The following is a 12079-nucleotide window of genomic DNA, read 5'->3' as shown; positions in this document are numbered from 1 at the left end:
TGGAATATTTTCATGTTGCTTGATTGCTTCTTAGTTTTGTGGCACTTGACTTAGTTGTCAAGTTAGTTGTCATCAAACTTTTCTCTGCCCTTTGATTTTCTATTCTGAAACCCTTCAGAGGAAAAAAAAATAGATCATGTTCTACTTTAAGAGTATGATGGTAGTCAAATCATTCTGTATTCCTTGGAGGAGAGGATATGCAAAACCTAGGGAATTAAAAAGGGCTTAATGAAATGAATGTGAAGTTTTGATGCCACAGACTAGAGGTGTTGAAGAGTGAATGCAGAAAGTATAAATGTCTCCTTTTCTTTCTCCAATTCTAGTTTCATTTCCATGAGGTCAGTTCTTTCAACAGTTGGGTGTCTTTGTATTGTTTCTTATTTATCTTCCTTGATACTATTTAGATACAAGTATATTCATGTGTTTGCCTCCTGTGGGTTGTTTTTTTTTCCCCCCAGAGCTTGAATCCAGGGATGCTTAAACACTGAACCACCTCCCCAGCCCTTTTTAATATTTTATTTCGAGACAGGGTCTCAACAAGTTGTGAAGGTCTTGTTAAATTGCTGCAGCTGGTTTGAACTCGAAGTCCTCCTGCCTCAACCTCCTGAGCCCCTGGGATTATAGGCATTCGACTCTGAACCCAGCTGCATACTGTTTTGAACTTTGCTTTTCTTCATGTGATAATTAATTTGAAGGTTTTTTACAAACAGCTGTATCTTGTCCTTTTAAAGGCTTGCATATTATTCCATTTTATGTAACACTATAAATAACATACTACAATTTATCAGCCAGGTATTCTATTGATGGGCAGTTTAGTTGTTTTTAGTTCTTTCCCACCAAAAACATTTAGTGCTGCAGTAAACATGCTTGTATTGTATGTGATTATATTAAACCCAGGTTTGCATAATAGTCTGTCTCAAATGATCTATGAAACTTTAGATGTAATTCTATATAAAATAAAATGGTTGCTTCCAGTGATGATACAGGGATTGGAGGTAGTACCTATGAGTCGCTAGCACTATGGCATGTATTCAGTAGGTGTATAAATGAAACAAACTCAGTTTTTAGCTTTAGGTCATTTCTGAACTTGACATCTAGTAATTTAACTTGACATCTAGTTAAATTACTAGATGTCAAGTTCATAAATGACCTAAATTTACACTCTAAATTGCTTCAGATATTTTATATCAAAGATTCTAGGTAGGCAATATTTCTTGCCTTGTTGGACAAGACCTTGTGAAAGTATTCAGTTTACTTTTGTGTCTGTATATAGGCTTCTTACTTAAACAATCAAAGATGGATTTTAAAAATTTCTTTCTAATGAACTGTGGTGAAATTATTGGTTCCATTATATCCCAACAAGTACCAGGATTATTAGAATTAAAATTAAGTATTACAATTAAGTTCTTTTTTATAACTGAGAAATTATATTTTGAATGGACATGTAGCTGTAGTAATGAACCAAAAGACTCTTTATTAAACTCTTGATATGTGTGATGTGTTGTTTTAAGTGTTGAAGAGATCATCCCTTTACCAATTTTATAAATAGTTTTGTTATACAGATGAGGACTCTAAGGACTAGAGACATTAAGGCACTTTTTAAAAGATCATAGTGTGTCAGAATTAGGATTTAAATCCAAGTTCAGCTGATTCAGAGCCCATTCTTCTGTTTCTGCCACATTGGATGTGGGAAATGATTCTTGTTCTCAGCATACTACTAGGTTGTGCATTAATAGCATATTGTTGTCAAGCATTTCTGTTATAGCATTAATCATATCAGCATACATACACAGATACACCTTTTGGTATTCTGGAAGAACACTCTAATATATGTTAAAATACGAAGCCAGCTGAGAAGAGAGTGAGCTAATAGTCTCTTAAAACTAGCCAAATACTGTAACAGCTTTATTGAGGTTTGTAATTAGGAGACAGAATTTTGTGCTAGATTTATCTCCTTAAATTCAACTTAAAGATTCGAATTAGTGAGGTTGTTTACGTACTGATCACTCTGAGGACTGTGATCAGTAGTGCTTGGTTTTCCAAACTTGCTGGCTAGCCAGGTAGTGTACAAGTCTGCTGTGAGTTCCAAGAGTGTGTATGGTCTTGTCTGAAATTGCAGAATGGAGACATACAAATTGAGAAGGGAGTTAACTCTGCTTTCTTGTTTACTAGGCAAACCTGAATTCCTTATAGATGTGGATTATTGAAGAGCTGAGTTCTAGCCGTGGTTGCCTAAGCATTCTGTTCAGAGAGTCCTTATTAAATTAAAGCACCCTTAAAAAAATTACTTTGGCCTTTCTGGTTTGTACCAACTGCCAGGACAGCACTTAGTTTACAGAATACTTAGATTGATTTTTTTCTTAGTCAGACACTTAAAGTAGAAGACATGAAAGAATTGAAATGCATTTATAAATTGCTTCTGTAAAAATCCCGGACTCTTCAGTGAAACAAAAAAGCAGGATGTTACTTGTGAAACCATAGGACTGGACAGATAAAAGTCTTTTGTAAAAATAGATTTTGTCATGGGTGACAGATTTCTTAAGGATTCCCAGTCCCCCATGGTACTGTAGCTAGGATTAAGCCTTTGTGCATTGCAGCATGGAGAGGCTTTTATTTGAGTTAAATTCAGAGTTCTTGTTGTGTCACCTGACAGTCTTGTGGTTTCAGATGAGTATGGTTCATTGCTATAATTAACCTGGGTTGGCAGTTGTGCATAACTGGAGTTTTTTAGGGATTTTGGAAAGTGGAACTGCTTAAGAGAAATAGGATACCACCAGTGTACAGCTTAACTTAGGATTTATTTTTATGTATCAACATAAAAATCACTGTCTAGTTATAAATTTGGCAATTTATTTACTTTAAAATACTTGAAATAAAAACTTTAATGCTAAGATGTTAAATAGCATTGTATTAAACTGCTGGTCATAATCCAATTATTTTTATAGTTATTTTAAAATGTTACTGACATGGACCTCAATTTATCTGGTATTAATTGAGGATCCTTAACATTTCTTCTATCTCCCATCTTCTCTCTATAGTATGTAGATTAATTTGTGATTAACCAGTTTTCAATCTGGGAGGGATTTCTGTTTACAAAATGATTTTGAATTTTACAGAAAACAAAATTGGTACAATAGTGATATGTTGTCACTGATGATGGTACTTGCTTAAGAAAAAAAAAATTAAGCATTTCTTCATTATGTGTTTCCTGGCAATAATGCAAATACTGTGCCAATCATGAACCTAGGCCCCTGCAGTACTGTTTTAAGGAAGCTACAGGATTCAACTATCCTTTCATCTATTAATCATCACCTTTCTTCCTTTTCTCTTTGAGAAATGACATTTTTAAGAAAACCACCTGGGCAAAAGAAAAATACTATAGGCATTTGCTTTGATGTTGTGTTTTCAGGGAATTGGTTATTCATATAATTCACTTGTTCATGACATAAAGTCCAACAGTAAAAGTATTTTAATTTCAATGTAGTAGAGTTGCAATGATAGAAACTTTCTAAACTATGACATTTGGGCTAGGAATTGCTTCCTGGCTAAATAACTTAGAAGAGGATTCAGCAAGCATCCAACTGAACCAGTAGCATGGGGCCAAGGACAATTTAAACATCTCAGACTGAAAAATTCTGTCCTTGTCAGGAGTATAGTGTGGAACTGGAGGATAAAAGACCTCAGAAAAAATACCATAGAATAGAGAAAAGAAAACGTTAATCTGAAGACTTAGAAAAATATTTGATTTCTGAAACTTACTAGTTAGAGTCAAAAATTTTAGGTAAATAATTTGGCATCCTCAACAGGATGGAGAAAGAAGTGATTTCTGAAATAAAATCAGAAATAATAAGGAGATACTTGGTTGGCAAAAAAGGTATGAAAGAGGATTATGTAGAAAGGAAAATAGGGAAGATAAAGATTGCACAGAAATGAAAAATTCTGTGGCAGAATTAAGTTTTATAGACATATATAATTTGCTTTGTGGAGACACTTTTTTTTTTTTTTTTTTTTGTACCAGGGACTGAACCCAGGGACACTTAACCACTCAGCCACATCCCCAGTCCTTTTGTATTTTATTTAGAGACAGGGTCTCACTGAGTTGCTTGGGGCCTTGCTAAATTGCAGAGCCTGGTTTTGAACTTTTGATCCTCCTGCCTCAGCTTCCCTAGCCACTGGAATTACAGACTTGCACCACTATGCCGAGCTAGGAGACACATTTTAAAATTGACTAGTTAGAAGCAGTTTTCTTCAAAGCAGAGTCTGCCTACAGGATTTTAAGAACTCAGAAATCTTTAACCATGAATAGAAAATATTTTTTGAATTGATTGTGGTGCTTTTGGGTTCTGATGTTGGCCAGTTCTTGGCATGTTGGTGTTATAATGGAAACATTTTTTACTTAGCTTTTATAGCCTAATTTAGCATCCTTCTTTTCCTCTTTTCTTCCTTCTCTCACTCCTTTTTCCCTCTCTCTCCTGTACCAAACTGAGAATGCTTTTCAGTATTTCATTTATGCATGGGGAGGGAAGGTTCCTAACTACATGCATAGCTTTGAAACTTAGCTCCTATCTTCCCTCATTTCATGCAGGAGCATAGGATGTTAATGGTTTCTTAGAGCTAATCTGCATCATTTTGCATTTTTCATTTCACTGAGACATAACAGTGATAAATAAAGCTCAGGAAAGAACTGTGCTGACACATAATTAGTGCTCTACAGATGATTACTGAATGAATTAACTAAAATCTTTAGATTTGATTAGTTTACTGTATAGTAACACTCTTTCATGCTACATAAAAATGAAAATGTATGGATGATTAAAGTAGGGTAGAGGAAAAGAGATCAATTGGCATATTTTTTAAAAAAATGTATTCTTTTTAGTTGTTGTTGGACACGATACCTTTATTTAATTTATTTATTTTTATTGGTGCTGAGGATCAAACCCAGGGCCTCGAATGTGCTAGGTGATTGCTCTACCACTGAGCCCACAACCCCTGCCTCAGTATATTTTAAAAAAAATTTGGGGCTGGGGATATGGCTCAGTTGGTAGTGTGCTTGCCTTGCATGCACAAGGCCATGAGTTCGATCCCCAGCACCAATACACACACACACACACACACACACACACACTATTGATGTTTATTTAGTTATATATGGTGCTGAGAATCGAACCCAATGCCTCATACATGCTAGACAAGTGCTCTACCACTGAGCTACAACCCCAGCTCAGTTGATATTTTTTACAGTGGGCATCAAATTGAATTTTAAGGTGATCCATGAGGCCGAAGAGTTGGTCAAATAGGGGGAAAAAAAAAAAGATTTACAAATTTTCTTTGAGGGTGACATTGTTAATTTATTGATCTAAAATACCTCAGTGTTTCTCAACCATTTTTCCCACTGTTGTTCCATAAGGAGCCTTTATTACTCCCATTAAAAAAAATTTTTTTTAGTTGTAGATGGACACAATATTTTTTTTTGACACAATATCTTTATTTGCTTATTTATTTTTATGTGGTGCTAAGGGTCGAACCCAGGGCTTCACACCTGTAAGGCAAGCGCTCTACCAGTGAGCTATAGCCCCAGCCCATTCCTCATTTTTCTTAATCACCATCTCCCCTACTTATGACATTTTGATACCACAATTACACTATGTATTTGCTTATGTACTGTGGCCCTTTGGAAGGCTACAATCCATTTAATATCTAAGTCATTCTCCCCACACTCCTCCAAGAACTTGTCCCTCTGTGAGCCATCTCACCCCCATTAAGAATGCATGATTTAAACCAGGTCCTGTGGTGCAAACCTGTAATCCCACCACTCGGGAGGCTGAGGCAGGAGGACCATGAGTTCAAAGCCATCCTCAGCAAAAGTGAGGCAGTAAGCAGCTCAGTGAGACCCTGTATCTAAAAAAAATATGAAATTGGGCTGAGGATGTGGTTCAGTGGTTGAATGCCCCCTGAGTTCAATCCCTCATTACTCTCTACCCCCCACTCCCCCAAAAGAATACATGATTTATCCCCATATTGATAGTCAGTGACATGTGTTACATGTATTCACATGGTTTCCTGAGGTGTAGTGTCAATATGTAAAAGGGGGTGTCTGTCTATTCCAGCATGTTTATTTTCTGTTCCCATTCTTTGAATGTGTCATAAAAAACATGCATAGCAGATAAACTGACATGAAGTATAAATAACATCTGTGTAGAAACTTAAAATAGTTTGTGGTTCATCACTGAATACACTTACCAATGTTTAAATTAATGTTACATTGAACACTTAATGTTACTTAAAACTGAGGAAAGTTTGGCTGTAGCAGATAGTTTTTGTAAATGGTGATGGTATGTTTACCACTGATAATGATTTGGCTTGGATATATCTTCAGTTATAATTTGATAATAGGCAACACGATGAAGTAGAAAACATGGTGGATTAGATGTCAGAAGACTTAGAAATCTAAATAATTTGAGTGCTGAGTATTGCCCATAAAGGTAGAGTAGTGATAGAGGGGAAGAGAAGAGAGATCAGCTAGCACTATCCAGAATATAACTTTAGGTAGGTCCTTTTCACTTTTCTTTCACTCGATGAAATGAATAAATTTCAGGTGACTTTTACCATTTAAAATTATTTGCCTTTTGAAGGATCCTGTTTGGGATATTGTTTTTAATATCATGTTCTCCTAGTATAGTGCAAATACAATAATTTGTTAGGCCACTTTTTATCATTCTTATATGATTATAAATATCCTAATTCACAACTTCTTTCCATTATTAGGTAAAGACAATTGGGGCTTTAGTAGTAACCCCTCTCTATTTCAAGCATATACTCTGTCAAAGCACAGATGTCTTCCCCAATGAGTTTCTTTATATTCTTATTCATTTATTTATTTTTAGACGTTGATGGACCTTTATTTCATTCATTTATATGTATGTGGTGCTGAGAATCAAACCCAGTGCCTCATACGTGCTAGGTAAGCACTCTACCACTGAGCCACATCCCTAGCCCCACCCTATGAGGTTTTTTTTTTTTTTCTTTCTTTCTTTTTTTTGTGGTGCTGGGGATTAAACCCAGTGCTTTGTGCATGTGAGGCCAGCACTGTACCAACTGAGCTATATCCCCAGCTCCCCATCGAGTCTTGATCAGCATTTCTTATTGCTGCTGCTGCTGCTGCTGTTGCTGTTTTGAATTAGAATTCTATATGGATGTCTCTTCTAGATCAAAACAGCCTCAGACAGATTTCCACTTAAATATAGGCTTGGTTATTTTAAATCTCTTTTATTTCATTCCTCTGTTGATATTCAGGCATGTCCCAAAGTCTAATTCCCTCCAACTGCGGACCCTTCTTCATGTTTTCTTCCATCCTCCCCAATGCCTATACTGCCTTTTCTCTGTACCAATTATAATGCTTTCCATGTGTCCCCACTTTCTTCACAAATTCTTCACCTTTTCTGCCTTCACAGGCCATATTTCCTTTTTTCCTTAAGTAAAGGATGTTTATTTGTCCACAAACTACCCAAAATTAGGCTTAATAATTTGGCCCACCATTATTGCCTGGAGACTGTTTCTTGTGTAACGAAAACTACTTCTTGTAGTTTCATGACATTGTACCATGCCTTGTTCTGTTTTGTCATTTGGAAACCTGTAGCAGCTCCCTAGTATTGTTCAGGAACTTTGACACTTAGCTGATAGTTTGTCTTTGCAGATCACTGTGTGTCATCATCTTGGGCAGCCCACACATCTAACATTCTGACCTCTCAGTTCCTGATTCCATGGACCTTGGTCTTTTCCTCATGGTTTATACCATGAGCCTAATTTTTAGCTGAGACTGCTCATTCTGAGATCTTTCCATTCTGGCCGTAACATTATATCCTCATTCAGACTTCTTATTTAACTTAACTGAAACCACATGTTTGTTAGTTTTTCCCCTCCTTTTCTTTAATCGGGTGCATTCTGGCCACATTCTCTTAGTAAATCCAGACCTTCTTTCGGTAAGTAACTCTTAACAGCCTTGTTTCCTATTTTCCCTTGTATCTGCTCAGAAAACCTCCTATTAAATCTATGGTCTGTCTTTGTCTCTTCCACATTTGAGATCTTCTGTGGTAGTGCAGAAAATTAGTCTTATTACAGATTTAAGGTTTTCAATTCATCTGGGCCCTCAGTATATAGCTTGACTATACTTCTGATTTTGTCAGGTTAGCACTTTAATGACTTTGCTAGGTTTTGTTTCAAACCTTATTGCCCAATTTAGGCCACCTACTTCACATATGCTTATAAATATGAATGACTCCTACCTGTTAGACAAAAAAAAAAAGTGATCAAATTTAAATGTTCAGTTTTGTTTCTCTTTGTGTCTCCAACCTGCAAACCCATCTGCATTAATTTTCATTTGTAGGCCATCTTTTTCTTGCCTCATTAAGTATATTTGGCAGTGTTATTAGGGTACCCTTGTCCAAGCTATCCCAACTTCTCCAGAATCTTAATTTAACAATTCCATCTTATTAACTTTGACTCTTTCTGTTTGTACCTTCGACTTAGAAATACATAGCTTAAATATATACTTTTCCCCCTATATATTTCATACACATACATCTCTGTCAATACAAAATAAAATCCTCATATAGCTTCACCTCTTCTACCTGTCTGAGGTGACCATAGAGCTTGGTTGTCAATAATCATAGTGTCCTCCTGTCTGTTTTACTTTCAAAACATAGTAGTTTAGATGGTAGTTACATCATCACACTATTGCTGTGTCTCCACCTTTCATGGGGAAACCTCTACTTGCTCTCTTAAGTTCTCAGTTTTTTTTTTAAATGCATTGTTATATGACTACTCATTCGTCTCTTTCTCCACTGACACTTTTCTAACTACAGTACTGTTATGGCTTGGGTGTGAGGTGTCCCTCAGAAGCTTATATATCAGACAGTGCAAGGTCTAGAGGAGAAATGATCGGGGTGTGAGAACCTAGCCCAATTAGTGAATTAATCACCTGATAGGATAAATTGACTGGTAATTGAAGGCAAGTAGGGTATGGCTGGAGGAGGTGGGGGGTAGTGTTGGGGTATATATGTGTATTTGGCAAGTAGAGAGCTCTCTCTCTTTGCTTCCTGATCATCATGTAAGCTGCTTCCCTCTGCCATATTCTTTCAGTCACAGCAGCAAAAAAGCTGATTAAAACAAGTATCCACACCACCAAATTGCTAAATTTTAAGGACACTTTCAGTCTTTATGAATTTTGGCCTTTCTGCAACATTTGGTGCTGGGCATTATTCTTCCTTTATCTTCTTTGGCTTTGGTTTTGAAATATTACTTTCCCATGAGTCTTTTTCTCTCTGGTGGTCTGTCTTTACTGATCTTTCTTGGCTTCTTTGCTTCTCTTCTTTAAAATTACTGAAATGTTCCCAACTTCTAGTTTGTTTATTCTTCACTTTTGTTTTTTAATGAATATGCTCTCTAATTATAGTTTGTTTAGTGGTACTACTATCTCTAATATCTTTAATATTCTACCCTATGATTGTAATCTCCTATTCCTTATCCTATCCCCCTATACACTCTCTGCTTTTTTTTTCCTTTTACCACTTTGACCATTCTATCTTCATTGTCTTCAAATCTGCTCGCCTCATACTATCACTGCCTTTCCTAAGTAGCTTAGATTCTGCTGTCCATTATTTCAGCTGTATTCTTGGAGTCTTTTGCTCCATCTTCATGGCCCTCTTTTCCTTTTGTCCCATTTGCCTGTCAAAATCCTTACCTTGTCTCAATAATTTCCTCGACATAACATGAAAATGCAGTTTTGTAAAAACAGTTCACTGTGATGCTAATCACTGTGGTCTATGGATGAGTCTCTGGTTTAGCTTGCATTTCTAGAGTAAGGCTTCATCAGTTTGTAACACAAGCATTTGCTAAGGATTAGACAGGAGAAAACTAAAATTGTATTTTCTGTCAATAATTTGAGATGAAGATGTTTTATATTGCCAGTTATAGTTAGTTTCACACGAATTAATAGAGTTAAGGAAATGAAGGAACCCAGTCAAGAATTGTGCCTGAGGAGTTGACCATTTAGCCTGATGTACCCAAATACAAATAGCTTCAATTTCATTTTACATTGGTTCTTCCATTTCTTACCAGTTCTCCTGTAAGCAGTGCATTCAGTTAACCAGCTAGTTTCTCCTCCATTCCACTCATTGTTTTTTTCTCTTCTCTCTTTCCTACCTCACCCACCTTATTAATCTTTTAAATTGTGATATATTATGCATTAATAAAAGTGCATAAAATGAACTTGATATGATTTTTACTAATAGAGAATGTCAGGTGAACATCTGTGTAAGTATTGTCTAGTCAAAACATAGAACATATGAAGCCTAGCACAGTGGTGCATGCCTGTAATCCCAGTGACTCGGGAGGCTGATGCAGGAGGATTGTAAGTTCAAAGCCAGCCTCAGCAATTTAGCAAGGCTCTGAGCAACTTATCAAGACCCTGACTCAAAATAAAAAAGGGCTGGGATGTGGCTCAGTTTTTCAGTGCCCCTGGATTCAATTCCTGGTACCCAAAATAAACAAACAAAAAACATATTCATTGTCCCCACTCCACCTGGTACTCCCCCAGCCCATGCCTTTTTTTTTTTTTAATTTTAAAACTAGGTATGCATCCCAGGATAAAACTTCTGCCTTTTTTTAACCTTTATGTAAATGTAAGTGGGAAAGTACAGTAGCTATTTGTGTATATGTCATTGTCTAATTTATTTTGCTTATGATCTATTTCTGTTTTTATCTGTCTGATGATGTTCATTCTTGTGTTTGTTGTATAACATTTAATAATCTGAGCATATCACAATATATTTACCCATTCTGCTATTGGAGAACATTTTGATTCTTTCTAGTTTTAGCTGTTAAGAACAGTGCTTCTATGAACATTTTTCTATTACATTGAACTTTGCTGAGCGGAATTGCTCAGGTCAGCTTTATTTTTAGTTGATTTTTGTCCATTTAACACCAACACACGCACACACGCATGCACATGCACACAGTTTTTAGAAGAGATTATGCCAGTTTTGATTCATATTAGCAGTATAGAAGAATTTTTGTAACACTTGTCACTTTTTTAAAACTCGTGTCTTAAACTGAAAATGTTTAGTTTTCACATTTCTATATTGAAGTAAAAAAACTATTTTAAAATATGGGTTTAATCTTTTTATGTCATCTAAGTCCATGCCGTGAAGTCAGCCTATATTTTTATCTATGTTAAATGCACTGTTTATTGACTCCTTTTATATTCATGTAGGATGACTATATTTTGTAAGTACTTAATGATAGTTACAACTTTTATTTTTAAATAAAATAATTTTGTTTTTGCTTTATTTTTGATCTAAAATGTTATAGCTGTATAACTTGACCCTAAAAAAATAATGATATTTTATATAAAGATATGTGTTCCTCAGTAATAATATAATTTCTGGCCCTATTGTATAACTTTTATTTATACAAATGTATGTGGTATATTTATTAAAGTGAGTCTGATCTTTATTTTTCTTTCAAGTTGGCCTTTGCCAGAGTTTGATCCAAGTCAAATTCGATTGATTGTATATCAAGACTGTGAAAGGCGAGGGAGAAATGTCTTATTTGATTCCAGCGTTAAGAGAAAAAATGAGGACACATCAGTATCGGTGAGTATCATTATTGATGTGTTTGAATTTAATGTTGAGCATTTTAATAATTTGAGAAAGAATGAGTAGAATTTCTGTTTGTAAGTACAAAGTATCTTGTCAGTATAGAAAATGTTTAAAGTTCAGAGTTCTGATTTGAGATTTTTTTTTAAATAAGAAAATACTTGTATTATTTGTCATCAATCTAGTTAGAAACTATTTTAGTTTGACCTTTATGAATCTATATGATTATATGACATTTTCATTCTGATGAGAGGAAAAAAGCATTTGTTTATGTAAATAACTAAGTGTCTACAAGATTTCAGACCTGGAATTTTATAGGCTCTGCCCTCTTAGTCTCTCACCTTATTTGGGGAGGTAGACATTGAACAAATAAATGTATAAACAATTCTAAATTGTGATTAAGTACTATGAAAGAAACTTGTAGA

The 12079-nt window shown here is 35.4% G+C and overlaps 1 protein-coding gene across 1 annotated transcript in view; it reads left to right on the top strand.

Annotated features, from left to right (window-relative positions):
* Meikin (meiotic kinetochore factor) overlaps positions 1–11616 on the top strand; it is a 173748-nt gene extending 162132 nt beyond the window's left edge. The window contains exon 12 of the mRNA XM_048783234.1: positions 11525–11616. Coding sequence (XP_048639191.1) covers positions 11525–11565 — 41 coding nt within the window. The 3' untranslated portion in view covers positions 11566–11616. The remainder of the gene's footprint in view (positions 1–11524) is intronic.
* Positions 11617–12079: the final 463 nt, after the last annotated feature.

The sequence above is a fragment of the Marmota marmota genome, unplaced genomic scaffold, assembly GCF_001458135.2.
Source record: "Marmota marmota marmota unplaced genomic scaffold, marMar, whole genome shotgun sequence".
NCBI lineage: Eukaryota > Metazoa > Chordata > Mammalia > Rodentia > Sciuridae > Marmota > Marmota marmota.
Note: the sequence above shows the minus strand (reverse complement) of the source record. Positions and strands in the feature narration are given on the sequence as shown.